This window comes from Agelaius tricolor, unplaced genomic scaffold, assembly GCF_023055355.1.
Source record: "Agelaius tricolor isolate 1412-34295 unplaced genomic scaffold, bAgeTri1.0.p SCAF_1, whole genome shotgun sequence".
Classification (NCBI taxonomy): Eukaryota; Metazoa; Chordata; class Aves; order Passeriformes; family Icteridae; genus Agelaius; species Agelaius tricolor.
In genome coordinates, this window is record NW_027269261.1 from 47280818 (window position 1) to 47308309 (window position 27492).

The following is a 27492-nucleotide window of genomic DNA, read 5'->3' on the forward strand; positions in this document are numbered from 1 at the left end:
GGTATCTAATTAGTTAACTACTAAGGCAAAGGAGGCAATATACCAGTTGATGCAATTGGTGGCAGCAGGAGTTTGGAAATAAATATCTCTATTTGGCAGTGAGAAGTGAAGCAGAGCTCAGATTTCTGTGGATTGCCTGGCCCCAAGCTCATGTCTCAGAGCTCATATTTCAGTGGTAAAATTAAATCTCAGTTTAAGATCTGTGATTCACTGCAGCTATTTACTAAAATTCATCTGATCTCCCTATGTTGTGAATATTTTGAGTTGACCTGCATGGAGCTCTTGCTAAGATCTTGATAGGACCCAGCTCTGATGGGGTATTTCTATAAAAGCTTAGTAGAATTGTGCTAACAAAAACAGAGACACTTTAAAGCAGTAATTGTCATCCTAGCTAGAAACCAGAAATATAGTGGTATATGAAAACAATGAACAAACAGAAATCCCAAACCTCAAAAAACCTCAACTGAGCAGATTATAGGGAACAGCCATTCATGGATTTGTAATACATTTTGTACTGGGCTCACTCAGACTGCCTCTTTAAAGACGCTGCATTCCTGGTTGTGGCTGCACCAGGCTACTGACAGAGCCAGTGGAGAAGTGAGTGCTCCCTGCAGAAGGCAGCCCAGCTCCCTTCTGCCCAGAGCTGCTGTGTACAACAGTCCTGTCCCTAATGGCACCAATGCAGGTGGTTTTCCAATGCTCAATGAGATGTCTCTGGTATTAAGGCATTCAAGTTGATTGTCTCCTTGTACCTATGACCATGCTACTTTGTGTATGCGTGTTTAGGATTCATAGTCTCTTTGAAACAAGATTCTCAATATCAAACCAAAGTCAGCATGACAGATGGTAGTAAAGTTGGCTGTCCTGAGTCTATTCTGTGCATTGCTAAAAAGGCTTGTTTGTCATGTGCACCCTACCATGCCCTGGAGGTATCAGCATTTTGTCATTTGACTTAGTTCCCATCCTTTTTTTTCTACTCTGAGATTCTGTCTCACTATCCTTATATCACCTCTATCAGCCGACAGTGTTGTTTCTTAGGCCAAGCAGATTTCTGGTTCCAGTTCAGATATAGTTTCAGGAGCTCTATATCTACTGTCTCACAGGCAACATCAACACACGCTCATAAATCTGTCAACAGGTCTATGTGTGAGTAAGCTCAGCAGTGGACACACAACAGCATCCCCAAACAGAGCCCTGGAATTAAAATGACAGCTTGCTCCTGCGTTGCTACCAGAGCTTTACTGCACAGACCACTCCTAAAGCACCACCTTTTCAGCTTAAAGTGCTGCCTTGCGTCGCAAGTGACGGCAAGGAGAAAGAAGCACTGTCCTTCCTATTTAGCAAGTGCAGCCTTGTGTTCTCAGGCAGCTTTGCTCATGTCCATTCCTAAGGAAGTGCAGTCCATTCCAATCGCCGCGCAGGCTGCGCTGTTACACAGCAGCAGGGCCTGGCTTAAAGAAAGGTTTGCTTATGCCATGGTGAGCAAGCGGGAAAGGTCTCTCTGCTGCTAGCTTGATAAAAAGAAAAGAGAAAGTAAATGAGTATCAATAAAGTGTGTTTGATTAGGTGTCACTGAGAGAAAGAAAATGCCATTTCATGTCACTTTTTAGAAAGCACAAGGTGTGTAACTTTTGGGGATCATTTTGCTCTTGACTAATCTTCAGATTCAATATTAAAATCTCAAACTTCCCAAAGGAAAGAGATTCTGCATCTTTTAATGAAAGATAAAACAACAATATAAACATACACAAATTTACAGAGAAAGGATCAACTTTAATACATCTGGAGTAAAAGGTGTTCTTTTTTTAAATATGGTATAAAAATAAATGCAAGAAACATTAACAGAGAATATACAGACAACAGACAAAGACACAGGCTTTCTTTCTCAATGTGAATACATCAGTGAAATGAAACCTTCTGTTCTAATTTATTGTGCAATAAATGTGATGCCATATGTATATTTATTAATATATGCATTTTTACATTTCTTCCAGTTTTTGATTGACGTATTTTTTTAATAAACTGTGCCTAGCAGAAGCTTTTTTTTCACTGTACTTGAGCTTGCAGAAAATAAAAAGACACAGATCCAGCTTGATATGAAGGAGGAAGTGAGCAGACAGTTTTCGAAATGGAGGCATCGAAAGGCTAGAGAGTCCCTCGGAGTCTGTAATGCCTTAGTATACACAAAAGAAAACAAGTCAGGTCCTTGCTCATGCAACATCTTGTTCTACTGTCCTCTGAGTCAGGCAATCAGTGAGCTACAAAGTATGTATAATGATTTGAGTCTGCTTCCATGCTACAAGGTGATCCTTTTAGTAGGACTGCACTAGACTGGTTAACCTCTTTGATGTGAGCGATTTCCCCTGAGGAAAAGATAAAAACAAAAAACAAAAACAGAAAACAGAGGCATGATCACTGCAAACCTGTTCATCAGCAACCACTCAGTGTTGCCACATCACTCTCAAATAACTAGGGGCACCAACTGGAGTCTGTCAAATCTTAAACCACAGGAAGCCCTTACACTTAAACACCTGCACTGCCAGCCAGCCAGATTGTTTCACAAAATAAGCCAGCAAATTCAAAGGCCATTTTTGAACAAGATTGTTCTAGGCTAATGAGAAACTAATGCTGAAGTTTTTGCTGTCAGTCACACCCAGAACTTGAAGGCTACCACAAGCAGGAGTGCATTGTGCTGCAAAGATGAATGGGCAAACTGCGGTAGCTCTGTCACAGAGGACAAAAAAACTACTTTTGAGTTAAGGTAAGAAAGTAAGAGGCAGATTGCATATAGGTAGGAAAGCAGCTTTTCCATGAACACAGTTAGAGGTTTGTTGAGGCCATATTTACTATTTATAAGGAACATTGGTCAGGTATTTAACACGTGACTGCATAGCACTGCTTTGAAGGTGTTGGATTTCCACATTGTTGTTTTCCTCATCATTCCTCCTGTTGCAAGAATGTGGTTTCAATTGTTTAACAAGTTCTTTTAATAAGGTGTAATGACTGTCCCATGAGCTAGGTCTACAGCATGAAGAAGATGGTGTAAGGTATGTCACTCTGGTATATCTCAGGCAGATTTGAGCTTTATCTGAGCCAGACAGAAACCACAGAACAGGAATTAGCTCTCCTACGGCCACATAAAAGGAGTTAGCTCTCCAAGTGCCATCCTACTGTGGCTCTGATCCAACAGAGGCAGAGCTGGCACAGCAAGCTGACATCACAGGCATACCCTGACAATGTAACACAAATATACCATAAAACATTAAAGAGAAAATGGCTCTAACTCACCAGTTAGGTATTTAATACTTACATTTATTATATTGTTCATTTTAAGTGCCCAATTCAGAAATATCAATCTGGTTTCAAGGAGAATACAGTAAAAATACTGTAACTATGGAGAGATGCTTCATTTTCTGCAGTAAATTAACATATTCTGCCATATCAATAAATTGTTAAGCCATCTGCAGTATTATAACTCAGTGGAATTACACAATTTAATGCCTATTGTCATTATCAATTAAATTTAAGCTCACAGGGATCTGTAAGTTGGTCCTGAGCATTCGCTCAAATGCAATATATCAGAGTGGGTCTTCATAAAAGGAAGAATAACTATTTTATTCTTTGTACTGTGAAATACAAGTTGAACAAATTAGGATTAATACTGCCCCTACAACATAATTTAAAAGGGAACTCATGATTCGCACTGTTGGGTTAGACTGGTCATCCATCAGGTTCCCCACATCACCTGACAGTATTATTACCTACTTCTTTGAAAGATGGAAAGTCTCCTTCCTGGCACACTGTCTTCCCTGCATCTGCCACTTTCTATGTACATTAAATTCACACCTTCTTGATACTTTCTAACCCTTAAATTATGCTTTCCTCTAATGCAGCAGGCAAGCTGTTATAGTAAGACAGACATCTTTTCTTTTTCAAATAGTCAAAAGAGCCTCAACAGCAGTGTGGCCTTGGAACACAATTTAAAACATTAAAAGCATTTCTGAGATTAACTTTTTGTTTGACAATTTTGTTAGACAATTCAGGACTTTTGGTGCTATACATAATCTCAGAAAATATTGAACATATGCTTATCTTTGCTTTTCATTAGGTTATTTGCACTTAAGTTCACAGGTGTACAAGTCTGGTTACTTTCTGTAAACATGTATGAGTTCCCTTTAATACTGAACTGCATAACCCACTTAATTAAAATATTAAAACCAGGAGTTCTCTATCAGTTACAATTTGCTCAATACTACACTGGAAAGCTGCATAAATGCTTGTTGTGGTATAAAATCTGTAAAATAAATTTTTATTATTATTTGTAACAACTATTTAATCTGGAATTTCTAGACGGACTATAAACAAGTTCTAGCATCTCAGGAATGAATTATGTTATCACATAAAATAGGAAGTCCTGACATAAAATCAGGCCAAAAGGTAGTTATTAGTTGATCTGATTCTGATTTATGTGATTGTTTTCTACATAGTGTTTGAATTTCCCCCTAGAGACACAGTAAGATGTCATGACAATTTTTTTCTGTGTTCCACATAACCTGCTTTGGATATTTGGATATTTTTTCTCCAAAGCCCTACAGTGATCACTGGATCACTGGATGATGGCCCCTTCCTTCAACTCCCCGCCCTGCCTCAGAGAAACCTCCATGTGAACAACAACAACAAATGGCCTTTTTCCATGCCTTAGAAGTTCTAATTTTTCACAAAGTTGGAAAAGTGACAGCTTAGAAGATACACCCTCCTTAAGAGATCTTCTTAAATGCTTATTCTGAATCATATTAAGTTTTCTGATTAGGAAAATAAGCTTTTAATACACAGGCCCAGACACAGAATTATCACATCTTCTTATTAGATCTGCAGGGACTTCTTATTTTCCACTTCACAAAATATTCCTTTCAAACTCTGTTCCAGAGTATACTTTTACTTTAGCTCTCTGTGGTAGAGTTTCATAATTACTGCTTCTGGGAGATTTCCAGATTTACTTAATTTACAGACTGATGTAAGGATCATCCATTGTGGGTCATAATTTAAGAGCTGAGCCTATTTCTTTCAGATACAATGTTAATAGCATTTCTATAAGACAGATTTTGATTTGGGAACCTGCATCTAACATGGCAGTTTTCAGAGCTGTAGCATATGAAGATGTTTCCTGTGCTAATGAGATTAAAGAAAATTGGGGAAGAGGGGCGAATCAGAAGTAGTAAATGTTTATCTGAACAATGAAAAGGAGATCCTTAATATTTTCAATATATTCTTGTCATCAGCATTTAGAAGCATATGGCTAAATTCTAAAGATGATTAGGGTTTTTTTGGCTGTATTAATGCACTTTGGACAACTATTTAAGAATTTTACTAATAATGCAGATGCCAAAATGGAATCCTGCCCACATACCCTGACAAGGGAGTCAGAGTACGAGAAGGCAGCACAGCAGGTGGAGTGACCAAGTACATCTAAAAGTACAAAATCAATTGGCCTCAGCATTCAGTCCCTATTTGAGCATACTAACTGCTTAACATGGAGTTTTCAGCTTTACTTCTAGCGAATTTAGGGGGCAAAATTGTAAAGCTATGTACAGATGCTGTTAAATACAGTTGTGCTGACTGACCCATTTACGCAGCATGACCCTAACACCTCAAATGATCCAGGAAAAAAGTCAGTGACAGCCTCCTTACACATCTGGCTTAAAAGAAATCCATATGAAATGTCTACAGGCATTGGAGTTCAAATGTATGGTAGAGAAAGATCAGGTCTTTTCCTTTTAGAAGATTAATTATCTTTGTGCTATGCAACCTCAACTGTTCCTTTTTCATGTCTCTTTATTGCCAGTGCAGGTGCTACTCCCCGGGACCTATACTGGTAGCAGTAGAAAAGAGAACTCCATGCATCTGATGGGGAAGGAGAGGTAGAGTCCCACTGTGAGCAAAATGAGATGTGGGGCGAGAAGCAGCCCTCCTTGGACTCAGTGTTCTCCATCTGATCACGTGTGAAACACCTGCAGCACACTCTCAGCTCAGCCAGATCAGCAGGGAAAGCTTCCAAGTGACATTGCAGGGCACTACACACAGAGCTGGGGGGTAAACAGCCCCTGACAGGAGCACATCTGGAGCGACATGGGAGAAGAAGCAGTAAATCCCTTTCCATGGTGAGGCAGCCCTTGCTCTGCCAGCACAAGGGAATTGCTTCAGCACTGCTCTGGGGTTCAAATTCTGCTTCAGCTTCCACAGCAGCACAGGATGCTGCTGTCAACCATCTGTGCAGGTGTATTTCTCTTTCAGATGTGAGGAAGGGGACAGGGCTAATATTTACTGAATTTGGGGAACAAGTAGTCAGCACAGCTGCAGTGCTAAGTGGTTACATGTGCAGGGAAATCCTTCTGCCTCTGGCTGAGATTTTCAGCCTTTTGTTCCTTTCTTATTAGGCCCAAACTGTTTCCTGCAATGATCTGAAGCAGGAGGCAGTGGCTGAACAACTGCTTTCCTGTTTTGGCTCACTCCAAATCCAGTGACATCCATTTCTTTCTCCTTTTGCACTTTGCATTTACTGATGAGCTGCTCTCATTTGTGATTGACCTAAAACCTCTTGCCAGATGGGGTAGTTTGAATTTGAATAACCATCTGAAATGTAGGCTTCCAAGGAACTGATGCACAAGAAAAACATTTTTTTAGTATGTTTGTCCTGGGCCTGACTCCTCAAGTTTCCGTACTTCTCTGCAGTTCTCATTGCTGCAAATAGCCTAAGAATCAGGTAAATTTTTGTCAGCTGGAAAATGGCAGACACTGGCCCAGTACCTGACCAGTCTGTGTTTCCTCCTCACTTGGATGACCCTGGTTGTGTAAGTGCTACTCCTAAGCTCATCTCTTCCAGCACAGAGCACAGCAGCTTAGCTCCAGTCACTGCAGAACAGCACAATGAGGCCATTCCTCACTGGCATGTTCTTTAAAATATTCCTCTGTGGGCACAGTTCTTAAAAAAACTCCTTAAACTAGGGGTCTTTACAAATCAGTAGGCCAAAATAAAAATTTCAATTGTTTATTTGTTCTTTTTGTTCAAATATGAATAAGACATCTCTTCCTGAAATGGAGAAGGCCTTCATTTCTACAATTAATTATTATTTTCATTGTTGTTTTGTATTTGTAAATAAGCAGCTTTGTGATTTATATTTCTTCTAACTGGTTTTTTGTTTAATTTTGGGGAATAACCTGTAAGTAAATACAAAATGAGATTCCAGAGCTGAAACTGCATTGAATTTCTTGGATAATGCTATACTTGAGAAAAATCTAGCCCTTGGCAGGGTTTCAGGACTAGATGGAATTTTGGTCTGGCACAGTAGGGTACACAAGTTTTACCTGTTCATATAGTAAAATTTCATGATTAACAGATGAAATTATTTATGTGCTTTGTTCCTCTATAAAAGGGATAGATTTTAATCTGAAAAGAGATTACACTTGTTTAAACATCTAGAAAGTCTATGACCCACTGATAAGAACTGAGGAAGCTACTTTTATTTAATTTCCATCTCTAGGCAGTAGTTCACAATGTCCTGTTAAGGGACATTGGATTGAAACTCAGTGAAAATGTCCTCTGTTCTATGGCCTTTCCATTTCAAATCTCATGCATGAAATGGTCTATTGTTACTGGTTTGGAGGGGGAAAAAATCAAAGGACTCTGGTCAGCAAGTTCTTCCAGGTAAGTGGGAGAAGACAGCTGGAAAGGATACAGGTAATATAAGATATAATGGTTTCAAACTCAGAATTATTAAATGGGGACTTGTTTATGAGGTTATGAGTGGAGATAAATATAGTTTGATAGCTTACTATTAATATATGAAGAACTGAACTTGGTCTGTTTTGTACTGGCTGTATTTCCCTAAGACCTCACAAACATACAAGCATCTCTTTTTTTGTGTTCTGTATAACTGTGACAGATGAAATGCTAACACTGATGGTGGTGTCTGGAGTCATGGCATCAAGGCATGAGGATGGCGTGGGCCCCCCCACAGCTCTAAGGAGGGAGGCTACCCCTTCTTTCCTCACTAACTTAGTTCCTGGTGGGACAATAAAATTTGCATGGGGTGGAAATTAAATTCACTCATCCCCCTGTAAAGCAGGTCCTTTTGTCTCGAGGCTTCCAGACCAGCAATCACAGCTAAGCTGGGGCTCTAGTCCTGCTCAGTCTGCCACTGTCATAAGTCCTGCATGTACATGAGAAATTACAGACAAAATTGTTCCTTAAAGAACCTGTTTGCCCCCATCAACATTACCAGTGTATATTCACCTACTTCTCCACCCTGTAATTTAGATATTAGCACTTGAGGTAAATTTGCTGAGCTTTTTCATTTTTCATATTTTTAATAGCTTTTTTCCCCATGTGAATTCTTCAAAAGAATTTGAGTTTTTAAATGTCACAGAAACTGCTGGTTTTGGTCTCTCTACTTAGCACGCAATGAGATCCTCCTGCCCCATCACTTAGATCTTTAATTTCCCTAGTCCCTTGGGGAGCTGCAGGTGACTGGACTTTTATTATCTCAAAGAGAAAGCTGAGGGGCTGAGCCAGGCAGGGGGGAGCCCAGAGCAGTGTCACTGCTCTCTGTGCCTCTGACTCAAAGCTGTGACACACATGGTCACCTGTGTTACTCCACTTGTCTGATGGCTTCGTCCCAGTAGTGCTGCAGTGTCTGTGCTCTGTATTTTCAAACAGTACCCAGGAGTGTAAGTGGGGAAGACCAAGGATAGCTGGAGCTACTACTCAGATACAAACTATAAAATGTTCAGTAATAAATATTACATGTAGCAAATGCCAGCTTGCTATTACTTGTGTATATTTTATGTGAATGCAGACCTGTTTCTAAGGCTAACCATATTTTCTGCCATGGACTGCTGAAGGCCTTAGCAATTTTGCCCTATAAAATCTACAGAGCAGCTAATTAGTCAGTTTTTAAACTGAGCATTTAGACCATTCCTGAACTGCACCAGCTTACTGAAATTTTCTGGAAAGAAAACCCTTCAATTTCAAAGAAATTCAAAGCTGAGCCTAGTGTATAGTTCCACTTCTAATTTTTCTCTATCAGACTAAAATAATGACTCATTATAATAGGTTATTTCCATGTAATTCATGAAATAGTACAGAGTAATTGCCCTCTACAAAGTTTCTAAAGTTTCTAGTTTAACAAATGCTTTCTGAAGCAAGTGTAACCCAATTTAGTTTAACATTGATCAGGAGCCTCCTAGAGTCAACAAATCAGATAATGAATTGCATGTCCATCTGTTCAGACTGAGTCCCTAGACACAGCCGAGGTTACTGTGTTTTTATTAAACACTTCAAAGGGAAGAAACTGAGGTCCAATTTAGTTTAATACAAATATATTGATATAATATAAATATATTTGATATAACTGAGGAAAAAAATCCAGTGAAAATTAGTCTAAATATTGCAAACCATAAGAGAAGAGAAACTGTAATTTTCATCTCAATAAATCAGAGATGATAGCTTTATCCAGGTTGCAGAAGACCCTTTTCACACCTATCTTCTGTACTAATCAGTAGAACAGATCTATTCCACAGTTCCTCACTTCACAGTTGATCAAGTTAATCTGTACAGTGTAGAATATTCTCAGAAATGTTTCCCTCATCCCTGCTGTTTGGAACCACTGTACCAAGATAGATAATTACATATTATAAACTCATCACAACCAAGAACAAGAGTGGAAGAACAAGGATGTCTGGTGGAAAGAGGTCCTGAGGAAGTGGTTGACATGAATTCAGTCATCTTGGAAAAAAGGTTTGCATTTGAGCATTCTGATGCTCTGGATTAATTTGCAAGGCTGAGAGCTGTCAGTCTAATAGAGATTATAGATCTAGCAGTGACATGTTTTTCTTTCATACCTCACCCGACTTGACAGACTCCACCCAGGTTAACAGGTAGTAGTTGGAAAAAAAGCAAAATCACAGATTTTATTTCAGAGTTTGCTCTGTGAAAAAGAAAAAAAAATCCCCCTCTTCTACCAAACTACTAATGTCCAGAAATCCTCTTGTCCATTTCTAGTTACAGCTAAACAGCTGGTTTATTGGGCCTGCCTTGCACCTCTGGCATGCTGCTATTCTGGTACTTCTGCCCTGAGATTAGCAGGATGAAAATTGGGCATGGCTGCAGGGCACAATGCTCCCATGTTTGTGCCCAGAACTGCTGGTTTATCTGTAAGGCTGCTCTGGGAGGGATTTCAGCATCTCCCAGTCTTGTCTTCCCATTTTCCCTTCCTGCACTGTATTCCCAACCCCTCTACATACATCTTGCTATTTGCCCCCTCATGGCCACCTGTTTGCACAGTGTTTACCACAGCCAATTCCTGACCCCTGGGCAGCTCAAAATGCCTGAATAAATGTAGCATTGCAGCTTGTCAGGCACTGTGACTGGGAAAAAGTCTGGCTCGCAGAGGTCCGTATGTGTTACCTACTCTATGCACTCTCTTTTACAAACTTTTTATTAATATGGAACTTCCTACTGAATTATAATGGAGTTATCATGTATAGTGCTATCATGTACAATGTTGTTTTATAGATCCAACCTGTTTAGACAACACACAAATCACACTGCAACATGCTATGGCAACACCACCATGCAAAACATAGGGGTTTTTGTTTCAAACATTGGGATCGTTTCCTTTGTAGCTGTTTATTTACTTTTAGTGTCCTTTACTGACTTTGTCCCATTGAATCCAAATTTCTTCCTGATTACAGTGGATTCAAAGTATATTACAGGAAGCCTTTACCTATAAGAAAGTAGTTAAAGAATTACTGTTTTGTTTTTAAAAGTGAGATATTCCCACAGCCTCACAAAACTTTCGCTGCATTTTTTTTCTTTTTTTTGATTACTGGAAAGCATATATGTATTTTTTAAATACTTGAGGCAATACTCTAGAGCCTCATTACAGGGGAGACAGTTTCTGGCAACTGCTTCTCCTTCCCTAGAAACTGAAAAAACAAAAACCATGATCTTTGCTGAAAGCTCTCATTTTGTTCATTTCAACACACACAGCTCCACTAACCAGGTCACAGAAAAAGCCACTGACACACACACACACACACACAGAGCAGCGTCACCTGCACAATTCAACAGACAATGCAGACAAACTCGAGTATAATCCAAGATCTTTCTACCTCTTTTCATAACAGGTTAGTGCTCGCTCTCAGTGTTGGTGTACAGTTTTTATGGCATGGAAAAATAGGGATGTTTCTGCCCTACAAAAATAAATGCGTTGAATTCTTTAGTTGGAACTTTCACAATGTAAAAGGAAAAAAATATCCCAAAGAAACTGGATAAGTAAAAAGAATCCCAAGTATCATGAAATCAGTGGATCTTCTGGCAGGTGGCAAAAGAATGCCCAGACAAAATCTACCAGCGTTCATTTTTTTTGCCTTTGATAAATAGCTTTTGAAAGTTATACATTGAAAAGAAAAAAAATCAATTCTTTTAGTCCATTATGAAAATGAATCCAAATCAAACCCTTGTACATAAACAGCATGAATTCTTTGGTCCTGTAGAAGCTGTTAGACATTAAGGAAGATGGGAAAATTATTATTGTTTTTTTTCCCTGTGCCCAATTGAAAAAACAAAGGGACAAAGTCTTTTTTAGTAAAATAAAAAGAGGACAGGATGGAAATCCAATGTATTCAACTGTTTTAGACTTGGTATTTTAGAAGGCACCAGAAAAAGAAACAACATCAAGCAAGTTTTCACAGATTCTTTACTAAAATTATAGGGGGGAAAAAAGTGACTAGTTTCATGCTTCCTAATGCAAAAAGCATGGCTCCCAAAGGTCTATTCCTCCATGTGTGACTATTGAGATCAGTGGGAAAGGGACTAGGGAGGAGGGGTTGTAATGAAAGCACATTATAAAGCTGTCATTCCCATAAAAATTCACAAGCTGTGATGAATACACTTTTAACCATCAAGTTAGAGAAGCAAAAGGGAAAGTAGGGATCAGTGAGGGGAAGGGAAGAAGGATGTCCCATCAGGCTTACTAGTCTTCCGAGGCAACAAACTTACCACATTGCGTGTGAATTTCTCAAAAGATGTTCGACGATCCAGAGTGTTTTCCAACTTAAATTTGAAATAAATAAAACAAAAGAAACAAAAAGAAAAAGGAGGGGGAAAAGAAAAGCAAGAACAATGGAGTAGAAAAGGAGGTTTGATGTAACAATGGACTGCAAAACAAAGTTTGTATAAATCAGGAAGCAAACACAGGTGTAAGGCTGTAATGGGACTTGGCAAAACAGGGGATGGGCAAAACAGATACAGTACTAGACAAAAGTAATTTTTCATGGGGATCAAACTGGTTTGAATTTAAAGAAAAACTGAAAGTAAAAAGAAATAATGAAGTGCACATCTTGTGTTAATGAACTGACATTCACAAACTTAAGGACTTCACACGGACAGTTGAAGCTTTCTGGTATTTTCAACATCTCTCTCTATATTGGATCTTCAGAAATCAACGTTTGAACAAAAAACAAAATCACACAGTACTTTCATATAATTTTAGGTTGTCATTATTAACAACAGAATGCTAGTGTTAATAACTACCTTGTTCCAGAAACAATCGGGGCCCCGATTTTGCCAGGCACAGGGCTCCCAGCTGATTCTAGGAGATTACTGTTTAGAGCCCACTGATAGATTTATCATCATGGAAATCTGCATTGTACAAGCTGCTCCACATACTCTGGGCTGTGGCTATTCAGAACCCATTCCATAACTGGACTTTTCTAAGAAAATATTACATACCAAGACATGAACCTCTGTTTGCCAAAGTGTGACATGATCAGTCTTTCAGGTCAGATTCCTAGCCTACTCAAAACTATTCATGTAGTAATAGGGACAGAAACAAAATTGGGAAGCCCCTATATTTATAGTTGAAGTTAAAAGTTATTCATATGAATAAGATTGTTTCTAAACACATTCTGTAGCTTTCATAGGTGGAATAAAGAGAACAACAATTATTACATAAGCAAACTTGCAAACATGAAAGACTATTCTTCTGGGATTTTATTTTATTTTTTTTAATGTATTTGTAAAGCACTTTGCAATTTAAGGTGCTTCATAACAGAGAAAACAGTACAATATGGGATGTAAAAATAAAAATAATTTTTGCTAGATTAACTTATTGAAACATGCCCGCATGCAGGATATATACACATATATGTATATTGAACTCCTGTGTGTATGTGACCCTCCAAAAACGCCAAGCTGGTCACCTACCAGATATCCAGTTGCACTGGCACAGGGGAGAGAAGACTGAGTATTGTTGCAAACATAACCACTGCTTTGCACAGTGGCAAGACAAAGGCAAGATGGACCAATACCTTTTTCTTGGCCTGTAGCAGCTCCTGGTAGGCACTGGATCGTATAAAACGAGGATAAGAATCACTTTTCATCAGTTTGTAAATGTGCTCCTGAAAAAGAAAGGAGGAGCTGTTACTGCCATAGAAGAGGACACATGCAAAATGGGAGGCAGTCACATGTTTTGGCTGTGGAATGTACACCAGGTAGCACTGCTGTGAATAGGAAGTATTACAGGATAGCAGGTCTCAGCTCTGAAGTGAAGGCGGAATTGGTTTCTATTCTTAAAGTTGAAATCCCATCCATTTCTTACGTATAATTACAAAACACAACTTTAATTTATTGACCAAATTTTCCAGTACAAAATTAATTTCTAAGAATTGATAAATGAGTCCTAGCTTCAGGTCCAAATTCAAACCTCCCTTACATTAGTTAGTTTAGCTAAGTGATGAAATTAAGAACTGTGGGTCCTTCCTCATCAGATTTTCTGAATTAGTTTCTGGAGATACTCATGTGATTTCAGAGTCTAAGAAGAGGATTTCAATTCAGCACCACAATTAATGCTTAGGTTACTGAGGATTTCCCTGGCTACTCTTGACAAAATCCTTTGACAGGTGTTTAGTCTGCTCTCCAGTTAACAATATAAAAAAGGAAAATACACATGTCATTTGGAAAACAGTACCAGGCTATTCTAATTTTCAAGATAATAATTCTTCAGAGGCATATGAATATTTGGAAACCTTTATTCAGAAATTAAATGACAAGAGCAGCTTAAAAAAACTTAATTTTGGAATGTTCTAATTTCTGAAAAAGATGAAAAACAAAAAATCTTGATAATTCTAGTTCTAATGATATGCTAGAGAAAAGATTTGTAGAAAAAGCAGCCAGAACAGAAAATACTCTCAAAAATATTTTTTTAAAACCCTGAATCATTAGCTATTCTATCATTACCTATTTTCATGGACTTCTTGTTTTATTCAGATTCTATTTCTTACTGTAGGAAATTTGTAGCACAGCAATTGGGAAACAGCAAACAAACTGGAAAGAAAATACTGTTTCTCAGCTTGGTACTGCATAAAATTAATGAACACAAAAAAAGCCAAAACGAACAAAAAAGCCCCAAACAAAACTCCCCACCTTGTCTGAAAATTAAGGCAAGGTAAAATTAGAACTGATGTTTAATTTTTGCTGTATTAGAAACCATAGAAGCTACTCTAAATGTCTTTGTATTTCTTACAGTAAGCAGAGAAATTCTGATGTATATTCAAAACTTAGACTGGTTTATTTGGGGAAGGTTCTGCTCTCAGTCAACAGAGAGCAGAAAGTGGTGACGAGCACTAAAATTTAATTTCCGTACAAGAAATATGCCTGTCAAAGCAAGAATAAATTGGGCTGTATTAGTATTGTTAATGTACAAGTTAGCCAGGGACATATTAATGCACATATTTAGCACAAATGGGCTATTTTTACTTATGTGTCCCATTTTACCTATGTATCTACATTTGACATGGAGTTTCATATTTCTATGTTTCCAGTCCAGAAATTCTTTTAATACATTTTTAATCACAATTAAATGACCCACCAACTGCCAGAATGGCACACCAGCAGTCTCCTTCCCAGCTGGCAGGCCAAAAAAAGCCTGCTGCAGAGGCAGAGCCCTGGCCCTGACAAAACCCTCCACCTCAGGTGGGACACTTTAAAGTTCCTAAAGTTTCAAGTAAGAACACAGCAGGTGCAGCCTGTCCCTTTTCCACAGAAATTCAGGCTTCCAGGTTTAAGGTTTTGTGCTGAACTGGATGAAGCAGAGGTCCTCTCCACGTGGCAAAGTCCTGCTTGCATAAACACTGAATATTCCATGTCTTTCATAAATGAAGGACAAAATTACAAAAAGAGAGATCTGGCAGTAAAAGAGTATTGAAATTTTACACTCATTACAAAAAAAGAAGATACTGGCAAGGAATTTAAATGTCAATTACTCGCTCAACTGCAAAGACACATTTTTTAAAAACCTTTAATCTTGCTCTATTTTTACTTTTGCCATTTATGTCTTTGCTATATACCGCATTCTTAAATCTCCAGGGGTCAGCAGATGCAAGTAAAAATTGTATGTGTGGTTAAATGCAGAGTACTTCAAAACAGTGGCTATGACAGACGGTCTACTGAAAATTTCCTTGTTTCTTCATAGGTTGCTGTTCTCATAATGGAAAAATTAAAAGGAGGTAAAATTATTCCCCCTCATATTTAGGGCAGAGGCATTCTCCGAAAAAGTAGAAAGCCTCAATTCAATTCCCTTTTCTCCTTCACGGGCCTTGTAGCAGCATCTCCTGACTCCAAAGATGATGGCCTAATAATCAAACTGCAGGAAATTCTGCAGGGATATGATCTCAATCTCTCCTTTTGACACCATTTCACTTTGCATTAATAATTAAATTTTCATCACTGGGCTGCTGATGAAAATGGAGGATGGTACCAGTTCTGCTACTTTTACTGTAAATCCAATTATTTTCTATTGCTTTTCTCAGAAGTCTTCAGAGATTAAATATTAAGTTATAAGTCATAGGAAGTGTTGCATTTAATACAAAAGTACTTCATTTTTTCTTCACTACATGCTTTCCTTCATTCAAAGTCCACTTGAAACCTCTGTATCAAGCACAGGAGTTTCATGAACTTCATATGCCTCATGAAAGAAAGAATGTTACGCATTTGCATTGCCAAAATGGCATTTTAGGAAACAGGGCGCTATCATTTAATTCCCAAATACATCTCATTTTTGCATACAGATTTCACTAGCCAATATTCCATTTCAGATGTCCATAAACACAATTGCAAACTGACCTGAGCGTCTTCAAATGTGTATCTTCCAGGTTCCTTCACATTCTGAGTGGTTTTGTCATAACTTTTTGAATCTAGGTTGATGGCGCTGGGTGCACCTGGAGCAAGAAATTCTTGCCAGATTTCTTGGACACGAGCAGGAACTTCACGGATTGGCCTCTTCTTCAGGTCTTCTACTGCTAACCAGAACCTATGGCACAACACAGCACCTTGACTTCCAGCTCAGGATAACCACTCATGAAGTGCCCACATTCTTCCTTGCTCTTAAAAAAGAAATTAAGTAACTGAAGTTTTCATCTAGACATGCTAAAATAAGAAAAAGCTGAGTGATTTTATGTTGGGATCAGCATTCTGGTGTACTGTCTCAAGGCAATCAATCCACCCAGGGAAGAAATTTTTAGAAGACTCTTCATGGGATAGATAGGAAATCCTTCATTACTTATGTATGGGTAATGTGCTTGCAGGAAGATTCCAGATTTAGCTAGAATTAAACTGACACTTCACTTTGGCTGAACCACAAGGGCTTATTACTTATAAACTAACTGCTTTTTGACATTCCTTCAAAAACTAATCATTTATATTCTTGCTATCTACATGAATCTCTGAGTCCTACTAAATCCTAAACTTTGTAACTAATTTTGTTACTCAGAATTCATGCATACATTGAAAAAGCATTTGTTTTGCTAATTGTAATTTAATTTCTCTTTTCACCCTTCCATTTACATGCATATTTTTGCTCAAAACGCTGAATGGAATTACACATTCTCTCTTCTGCTGCCGAGCAAACCAACATTGGGCAGCCATATGTAGTGCAGCCAGTTCATTGTATCCTCATTCAGTCTGGAACAAGATCACTAAAAAAGGCCCTGAGCACTTTATGATTATAGCTAACTAGCTGTAAGCTTTATTTCATTATTTCTTCTATTGGTGTTCAGACTCTCTCATGGCACAAAATAATCCTAAATTAATCTAGGATCACATTGTTAGACATGGTTCAGACCACTTAGTTCTCCCCCAAAATCCAAGAGCTCAACTAAAGTTTGACTTTGGTAAACATGCAACATATACCATTGCAACTTTTCATTATTGTTCTGACACAGCTGATCCTATGAAACAGATAAGCTGAGCCTTGAAGTGATTTAACTTTGAAATCAGCTGGATTTTCCAAGTTTCACAAATAAATTGGGTACACTTTGTGGTTTGAACCCTGCTTACACTGTGACATGAACTTAAGCTCTCTTAGCTGAGTTCAACAATTATGGGATAGGAGAGAACAGTGATACTGTCCTCAGACCCCCAGGAAAGCAAAATGACATCACCCTCAATCCAAATTCTAATTTAATTATTGCAAAAAACTTAAGAGAGGATAGTAAAGCAGAGCAAACCTTATAGAACTCTTGCTATAAGATATCCTTCACTTCCTCTCAGGAAGCAATTATTCCTTCATAGTCCTGTTTTGAAATTTCTTTGTAGCACAGATGGAAGGGACCTGTGTTCATTTTCCACAAGCCAGCATGGTTAGCTTCATGCTGCCAAGAAGACTATTTCAGGTATTTCTACAACCTTCAATTTCAATTGTACATAAGCACAAATTTTTCATCTAAGATTCTCCAAGAGACAGAGAAGCAATATTGTCCCAGTTTTGCAAATATATTAATAATGTAATAATGTACCGTGGTTTCACCAAGGTCACAAAGGGGGTCTGTGCCAATAGAACTCCAGTTTCAAAACTTCTGGGTAGCATCTCTTTTATAGATGAATTACAGTGTGAATTGAACATAATTCTGCACAGAGCCTGGGGATGTATCCTGAGAATGTGAATTGAACATAATTCTGCACAGAGCCTGGGGATGTACCCTGAGAATCTGATGGCAATGCAGGAATGCCTGATAACTGAAGTTATAAAACTGCAAAGCTCACAAACTCTAATTCAGTTCACTCTCTCAAATTTGGGCTACCTACTTTCGTTTCCTTAAGCTGCTTTAGATATTTGCATTTAAAAGCACATATCCTGCAGTGCTAACCCCTTCAAGTGCATCTTCTGGGATTGACTGCTCATGTGTCTCCAAGTCAGGTAAGGAACACAAAAATGAAAGGGAAGGATGCTCTTTGTAAACACACATTTTCTGTCTCCCTGCAGACATCCTGCAGATCTAGCTCAGAGATGTCACTTCCTTTTTTGTTCCATTGTATCACTGCCAATAACTCTGGGAGTCACTGCAAACATGCCTTAGGATGCTATTTGCTTTTGCAAGCAAACTGTTTTCATATAGTAGGCTATACTCAATTCTGGGGAAATAGATGGGAGATAAATTTCAATAAATTTAACTTCTATGCTTGCAGCATAGAATGGGGAGGTTGTATAGACCAATTCTTGCAGGCAGAACACCAGTTCTTTGATAGATTAATTTAATTTTACCCTTCTAACAATAGCATTCAAAGGCTCAACTAAAAATGTGAAACTCTAAATATAGAAACCTCTCTAAAAGTGGGAAGAATTATGATTTCTGTGTTATGTCTAGGGTGCTTATTTCACAGCCAACACACATTTTAAGATTTTAATCTACTTATCTTTTAAGAAAAGATGCCTGCCCTCCTCCCACAGAGAGTTGAATTCAAATATTCAAAGTTAAGAAATGACAAAAATAAAGCTGCTCCCTCTTGCATTTTCAAAAATAACTTTTTCAAATATCCCATGGCAACCAATAGCACAGATGAAGTTGAAATGGAGTCACAAGACCTCAGCACAAGGCCTCAAATCAAAAGAGCTCCCTGTACCATTTTACGGCTCTCTACCTCATGAGCTGTGACCAGAGCAAGGGAAGTCTCCTGTGGCAAAAAGCACACAGTCTGCAACATTAACTGTGTGCAAGGGCAGGTGAGGGGAGAAGGGGAATTGCATTTTTTGGGCAATGATATACACAGCCTTGGTGCTACTTTGTGTAAAGAACTAGAACTCAGTCTGGCTGCCCTCGGATGAAACTGCATTTCCTGTTGGTGGAGGTTTGCTTTTGCCATGGAGACCCTTTCTAGCAGATGCTCAGCACTATTTGAACAGAGGCTTGAGCAGCTGAGTGTAAACCTCCCTGCTGTCTTCTACCCCAGCATCTGGGCTGCCACCTGCTGGGTCACAGAGCAGAGTGAGGGTGTGTAGTGCACAGTAGTAGCACATCCAGCCACATGGACTGCTAAAACACATGTTGCAAGGTATCTAGGGATTATGTCCTCCAGCTGGATTACTTTCAAAGCCACAGTGGCCTTATGGATAAATAGCACAGCTGCAACACAGCTTCTGTCCCATTAACTGACCTAAAGACAGGTGCAGCCAGATTCCAGAACAAGCTAATCAGTTAAATTTAGCCCAAAGGAACAACAAGTGAGAGGAGGGCTGCAGTGGTTCTCTCTGAAACTCATGAGGTATATTCAGTGTGGAAACACTGGAGTGGGAATTATGTGAACTTTGCACTCATTGCATGTGACAAAACAAGAGGCTAGACCTTTCAGCATTTTCAGAAAAAGCAAACAAAAACCTAAACAAACTCTATGAATAAAATCACATAATATTTTTTCCAGGGCCAGGAAACACTGTTCTCTGATTTCTAGAGTCCACCTTCTTGCCCACTACAACTTCAAGCTTCAAGGCATAGTAGAACTGAAGGATCTCAAAAATACGACAGAGAAACTCATTAAATCCGGCAACTGGTTTTTTCTCATCTGCTCTGCAGAAATGGCAACATTGCTGGCACTTGGCATTTAAGCTTGAGTCTGAATGAGAAATAACTCACAGGCAATTTCAGCTTTGAGGATTACATTTCAGTCAAGTTATTAGCACCCACAACAGGGCCTCATAATCACCACTGTAAAGGATAAACACCTCATAAAATGTCAGCTTGCAGGGGGATGGTTAGACAAAAACTATTGAGGGAAGACATCCAAATCTATCAAATTTCCCAGTCTCTCTCATTTTTTCTGGATAACAAGAATGCAAAGTCCCTTTTCCCCTACTAGTCATACATTACAGACCTAAGAAATGAGCATCAAGGAATGGACAAGGGGTCCAGTGGCTTTTCCTTTCGTGTATCATGAAACCTAACCGGTCACCACTCTCCCTTCACTAACTTAGGAGGTTTTTCAGTCCTAGAGCTGCTTTGAAGATCACACTCACTGCACAAGGATTTGGACAGGCTTTCAGGTTGGCAGGTCTGAAATTATTTAATCTTTACAGGCTGCAATTCCTGTAAAACAACCAGTTGGGAGCAAACCTATAGTCAGCATACAAATATTAATTTTCCAAAGAATTCTGCTGCACTACAGACAAAGGAAGGAAAAGAAGAGGAATACAATTTCCAACAGAAAATAAAGACATTAGGTCTCTAGGTGCCATGCTGCTGTAAGTTTGATTTCATAAACTCACTCTCTTTGAAAAGTACTTTTTTTAGCACTTGGAAAACCTTGTGACTAAGCTCAATAGACCTGGATCATACTCAGACTTTAGTCTTGTGAATTTTAAACAATGTTCACCATTTTTGTAATAGGCATTGGGAATTTCATAAATCTATTATCCAAATCATATGTTACTTTAGCTATTTGTTCTGTGTATTGAGCAACACACAAAGCAATTCTTCCAAAAAATGTGCATGGTAACAAGAGATTACAAGTCATACCCTGCATCGGGTGAGTGCAGAATCCAACCTGCAAGCTGCAGTCACACTGTAATGAAATCACTGCACTGACAGAACTGCTTATGCAGTTTTATTCCTTTGCTATTTCTTTACAACACTCCTTCAGAGAGTGAAATACTATTAAGCCCCATTTACAGGCAAAGAAAAAAGAACAGAGATACAAAGTGAGAAAGGGAAACCTGGTTATATTCCTGATCACTGCACAATTCTTAGTATGAAATCACAGCTCAAGGTCCTTCATCCTTGCTGTCTTCCTTAGGGCAGGATCTGGATCCCAAGGCAGGGATACAGACCCTTTAAGACAGGATCTGTATCTGCCAAGAATGAGATTCTCAGATACCTTAGGCACTCTCAGTCAAAGTTAATGTAACAGTAACACTGGGACTTCTTGCTACGTAATATCATTACACTTGAATAGAAATGGTGTATCTGGTAGACTTATCATTTCATGGTTTTGGTGTTTGTTTCACAAAATGAGGTATAAGACACCTAATCACCTATTGCTGAAGCTCCTGTCACGCCTGCAGTCCCTGCTGTATCCTGTGTACTCAGATACTTGAAAGCTCAAAAGCAGGGTCCCAGCTGCCATCCAACCATAGGCTTGGCAGTGTTGTAAATTTTATCATTATTAGATTTGTAAAAGTACAAGAACCAGCAACTGGTTTGAGTTGAATTTGTTGCAGTGGGAATATGTGGGTGGACATAATTATTTTTCTTAAGGTGGCTGTCAAAATAATAATTAAAAAATACCACTAAAACCCCCAAATTATCATGATGGAGTTAACAGGTGAGCAATGAAAGTGGTTGCCTTCTAAGGTTTATTTAGTGGTAATGCTTGAAATCATCAAGCTTTTAACTTCTGTTATTGACATCTAAAACATTTTGACAGGCATGCATAACAAGCTTTACAAACTCATGTTTTCTAACCCAAATTTACTATGTGAACCTAATGGACTGATTTCCCTACAGCTTAGGCATTTGCAAACATAATTCTGAGTTTCTGAGACATTTTCCCTTCAGTTAATTATCACAGAAAGCACCTTCTCAGAGCAAATTTATCCCCTGCCTGGCCTTTAAGATCATATTCACTGTTTCTCAGATACTATATTTAATAATGCCAATTTAAGAATTTAGAGGAACAGACAGAAGAGTAGATGGCATGTCAAGGAATCACCTCTGAAGAAATTTCTTGAGGGAATTTTTCTAGATCAGTTACTTGCAGTTTGCCTGTATTTAGTGTTGTAAATAGGATTAGACAAAAGAGTTAGGGATTATGTGGGTAACAGTCTAGTTGGCAGAGAGACAAATTAATCACAGGAAAGCACCACAAACTGCAGCACACACTGGGCTCAATAGGTCCATGTTTGAACAGCTGCTCTGCGTAACAAATTACCAGGATGCTCTTTAAACAATAATTTAAAAAGAAAAAAATTACCTTTCCTTTTCTTGGTCTTATTCTGATTTTTAAACATTCATTTTACCAACTGGAGTTTTTAATAAGAAAAATCTGTATTTGTGACAAATAAAGTCATCAACATACACATACAGGTCAGGCTATATTTGTGATGCAAAATTAATGTTTGAATATGAATATGGTCAGCAACTTAGAGGACTCCAACTCATTATTCTGCTGACAAATTTAAATTAACAACAAGGAGATCTGTGCAATTACCCAGCATTTATAAATCAACATCATAAATATTAAATGCCTCTTGTAGGATGCTACAAAAGCATAATTTTAGTATGAATGGCTATGCTGCACCACTTTAGAGTAAGAATTGGCATAGGAAAAAAGTAGGTTAGGATTATTCTGAGTTCTAGAATGTAAATGCAAATAGGATTTTATACTACTTATTGGTGAATGGAAAGTGATACAGATGACATCTGACAAGAAGGTGGAATTAAGATAAAAACATGTTGCCTATATTTTTGTACTATGCTCAGCTTAATTTTTCTGTCTATAGAAAGGCTGTTAATCTCTCTGAAATAAATCTTACTGAAATATGACTTTCTTAGAACAGCAAAAACAAAACATGCTATTAATCAATTGATGGACTGCCATTTTTAAAATCAAGACATTTTTCCCCTCACTTAAAATTAATTCTGTAAGCACACTGTTAAAAAAATACCATCTATGCTGCATACACTGAGAACACTTTCCATTTTACAACTAGAGAGGAATTTGAGAGCTAGATGTCACCCTACTTCAGCTGTGTCAGATGCACAAGTATTAGAATATTGGTGGATACATTCAAAATGATCCCCAGAAACCAATCAACATGATAAAAGTCAATGAATTTTACTTTTAGATCCTTTATTTATTTTTAATCTTTCTTATTTTCTTTTTACTTTTCTCATAATATTTGACTAAATAAATTATATTGAACAGGCTTTGAATGAATCCATTTTATACATGTTTAAAAGACAAGCTTAGAGAAAAGTTCTTATATGAGTAGTTTGACCAAAAGTTGAATATGAATGGAAAAATATGCCTCATGTGAGTCTCTGTTAACTATATGAATATTTCCTTCAGCCTGTACATGAAAGTGAGTAGCAATCTGGATGAATTAATTCTGAAAGGTGAGGAAAATTTTTGAAGGGGTCAAAAAATGAAAAGTATCAGGAAAAGACAACAACAAAGCAAAAATCCAATATAACTTACAAGCTATTAAAAAAGAAAGTAACTCCCATTTACCTTAAATTTTCTGAACTGAATTCTGACTCCAAGAATTTTAGAAACTGCTCTCTTCCCACAGGGTCTTTCAAAGCTTCATCCATGCCAAATCCCCATCGTTTCACCCTCTGCTGTCCTGGCTCTTTGCTACAGAATTAAAAACAACAGAACCCAAAGTGAACAAAACTTCAGTATTCTAACAATGTGTTCATAATTTAGACCAAGTCATAAAGTTCCATGGTTTTCTCACTTTTTAGAGTGCTCACATCTGTGCAATGTTCAGCAATGAGCAAACAGACTGTTAATACTTACTTAGGATGAAGGTAATACACAGAAAAATAAAGATTTCCAACTAGGAATGTTATCAGATTTTAAAAGCCATCTTTTTTTTTTTTCACCATAGTAGAAGCTTGGAAACTGGTTACTGTAACACTTCACACGGATTTATTAATATATAGCACTCCCCATCTTACAAATCTGTAAAACTGGAAAGACCAAAAGCGTACTGCATTGCCCTTCTAAGGCCTCAGTATTCTCTTGCAGTATCTCTGTCTGAAATCTTCACATTTCCAGAAAAGCATGTTATACTCCCTTACTTCCAAAGAAGAAATAAAATTGTATACCTTGCCTCCAGTTCCCAGAAAGTGGTGTCATCTGATATCCAAGGGTTTGAAGGATCAGGGGGCACAAGAAAAGGATCATATTCCAAATACTGCTCTGTATAAGCTAATAGACTAGGAAAACAAAAGCATCAAACATTGTCATGTCAGGAGGAGAAGAAACCTGATGAGGTTACCCCAGCTAACAAGTTACCTTGCATCCACCAAGCCATAGTAACTGTGTGTGCACACAGAAGGCAGCCAAAAGCTCCGGGTGAAATAGGTTTGCTCAGGCTGTTTGACAGTGGACCATTGAAGAAGGAGGGGTGGCTCAGGTCTACCCAGAGTAGAAATAAAATAAGTTTCCCTAATACTTCCACATAGCTCCATTTAAGGTTCCTTTAGGCACTAATAAATTAAATCATACAACCTCCTCCATGCACATTTGTTTTCATAAAGGAACATGTTTTATATCCCTGTGGTTTTAATCAACAGTTTCCTTAAAATCTGTTCTAAAACACTGCATGTTACACAGGTTATATTTATTTGCCCTGCAGCTGCTAGTACTCTTTTTATTTTCTCTTAAATATATTTTTTATTACTTCCTAATCAAAGGGCATTATTCCCAGATTTATTTTTTAAAAAATAAATCAATTTTTTTTCACAATTTTTTTTTAATATTCAGGAATTGGTCTGACTTGGTCGCACACACTAAAAATTTTTCCTGTATTCTGGTAATTTACATCTCCCATTGTTCTTATGTATGCTTGCTGTTTCCTTTGGCCTCATAATTCTTGTAAAATTATTGACAAGTGAGGACAACTATTCTTTCTTTTCAATTCCTATTATATTTAGTATACTTTTTTTTTTACTGTTCAGCAAACAAAAAAATCTTTGCCTGCTCTCTTTATAAATAAATATTTATTTGGATTTGCATATGTATACACACAAATTAGTAGACATATATGCAGAAATGCTTATGAGAAGATGAACAGCAATTTGTATTTGGCCTTATTTCCTTTACTAAGTCCCATGCAGCTCAATTTTCTGCAATGTTGGGCTTTTTTTTTTGCTTTCTAGCCACTTCCTGACAAACTTAGGTCTTATTTGCAGAGAGATTCCTACTAGTGTTACATCTCTGACCCAAACTGAGCCCAAACCCACTTTGTTCATGCACTGACTGAGCTCCACACCAGCCGATTCCCTTGCTCCATCAGTGATTGCCCTTTTGAAATATCAAAACAACAACCCCAGACCTATTCCCATTTAGCCTCCCTGCCAATGAAAGGTGAAACTTATAATCACTTGGTCAGAGGCTCTTTCAGTGACTCAGGTTTATCAGAAATGTATCATGGAATATCTGGAATAGTTTTATCACTAAAAGAATTTCATACTTCTCCACTTAAAGTAAACTCTCATCAGTTATTTCTATGACATCTGAGCTCTCATGTCTCTCTTTGAAGAGCTATTTGCAGTGAACAGCTCTTTGAAACTATTTCACACTGACATTTTTCCCAATAGTTACCAGTCTAATTGAAAAAAATAGAAAATGTGACAATATACATACCTCTCTGCAACTTTTGACATTTTTAATCTATGTCTGTCTAATTGCATTTGCCAGTGCTTAATCTGCAAGAAAGGAAGGAAAAGAGTTTTATGAGTAATTTATTGCTTGACTCTATTTCTATAACTTTTTTTATTAGGGCTGTAATTGAACATTAATTTATCCTAGGGCACAGAAGAGAAATATATCTGAATTAAAACAACATTTCACCAGTGTAGCTCTAAAATAAATGGAAGTTTCCATTAAAGAGAAAAGCTCATACAGAGAAAAAAAATGTGCCCAATATAACATTTTCCCTAAAGGTTCATCAACAGAAATCCAGTTAGCCTTTTTTTAGATTTTTGAGGAGAACTAGTACTTCTTTAGACATTTAACTTCTCCAGACTCTAACATCTCAGGAAAGATTAACAAAGTTTTAACAGTAGATAAGTGTGTGAACCTATACATGCATGTATGGAGTGGTAAGTATACCCCCAAGCCTCCAATCAGCGTAGAAAGAAGAGCGAGCTCTCTACAGCTAAAGGGGCTAATGGGCTTAGCTATACAACATACCCACTCACTGGCCTACTTCCTACTGCCTTTAGGTGTTTAATACATGATACAAAAAATTCAGGTGTTGTCTCATTAGTTTTGATGAAGTTACATGCCTAAATCCATATACCTTGAGACAAGGAAAAGGTTTATTAAATGTTTGCAACAGCTGTTTTGAATAACTTCCCAGTTACAATAATTTTTGGGTTTATACCTAAAAAGTTATCACCTAAAACGTTCTTTTAAAAGTACATTTTTGTAGTTATGTTCCAAACCTCTTGGTGTAGTTCATCTTCTGTGGGTGGCTTAGTCTCTGGCACTGGTGTGTGCGTAGGGCTGTGACTTCGAATGTCATTTTGTAAGCCATAGACAGACTGTGCAAAAAAATATGGAACAATGATGGTTGCTTTCAGACAATGCTTTCTACACACACCCATACTACATTGTGCTCAAGAAGTTAGCCAAAATCATCTTTACCTAAAGAAACTTCAATAAACCACACACTCAGAAAAAATCATGCTTCTGCACTAGAGTGTAAAATAAAGACTCCCAAACTCCCACAATTCCACAAAGCCACAACCAAGAATCTACTTTTATTAGGTCTCTATATCTGCATCATACTAAACATGGGGAATGTCACTGAGAGATGCTATTGCAGTAAGCAATGGCATATATAAGGAGATGACTGGTAGGTGCAGTATCCTGAGAGGTACACTAACTCACAGATTATTTGGATTACTTCCAAAATTGCAATTACTATCTGGTAAATTACACTAATCTGGACTTTTCACTACCATAAAGAAGCCAAGCTAAAACTTTCTCTAAGACCACTTTCCTTTATAAAACTTACCTTCCCATGGGTCAACATGCAAATGCACCTCAAAGGAAGTACTTTAAAGTGGGAGTCAATCTATATGGTTATGGTGTAAAGGATGTAAAAGTGTTGAGCCAATCCATCTGTACATCCCTAGAGAAGTTACACTCTAATTACAACCTAATTTAGATAAAGCTAATTTCTTCCATCATTTCCAGTCATCCATTTTGGGCATAATTGTAATATAGAGACACCCTTTTCATGAAGACCAGGACAAGAACTGCTGTTAGAGTTTGTACTGAATTTTTAACTTTTTTTTCCTTAATTACTTACAGAAACATTTTAATGTGCTTTATTCAATCTACTGAATAACATGAATAAAGCATGCAAAAATGAATTTTATCTTCAAAATCTCTTTGTATTTCTCCAAAATCTTATGTGATAGCATTCA

General features: G+C 37.8%; 1 protein-coding gene across 12 annotated transcripts in view; it reads right to left on the bottom strand.

Moving 5' to 3' along the window:
- Positions 1 to 27492, bottom strand: part of RGS7 (regulator of G protein signaling 7) — a 250885-nt gene that overhangs the window by 35703 nt on the left and 187690 nt on the right. For 2 of the 12 annotated variants that reach the window (XR_011680081.1, XM_071432724.1), the window contains exons 11-16: positions 26503 to 26601; positions 25700 to 25761; positions 24157 to 24267; positions 23555 to 23680; positions 16181 to 16367; positions 13369 to 13458 (exon numbers count right to left, since the gene is read on the bottom strand). Coding sequence is in view for 11 of the 12 variants with exons in the window: in XM_071432724.1 (XP_071288825.1) it covers positions 13369 to 13458; positions 16181 to 16367; positions 23555 to 23680; positions 24157 to 24267; positions 25700 to 25761; positions 26503 to 26601 (675 nt within the window). In the remaining variant the exon portion in view is untranslated. The other 10 variants (XM_071432752.1, XM_071432734.1, XM_071432742.1 and 7 more) reach the window with 10 other exon arrangements.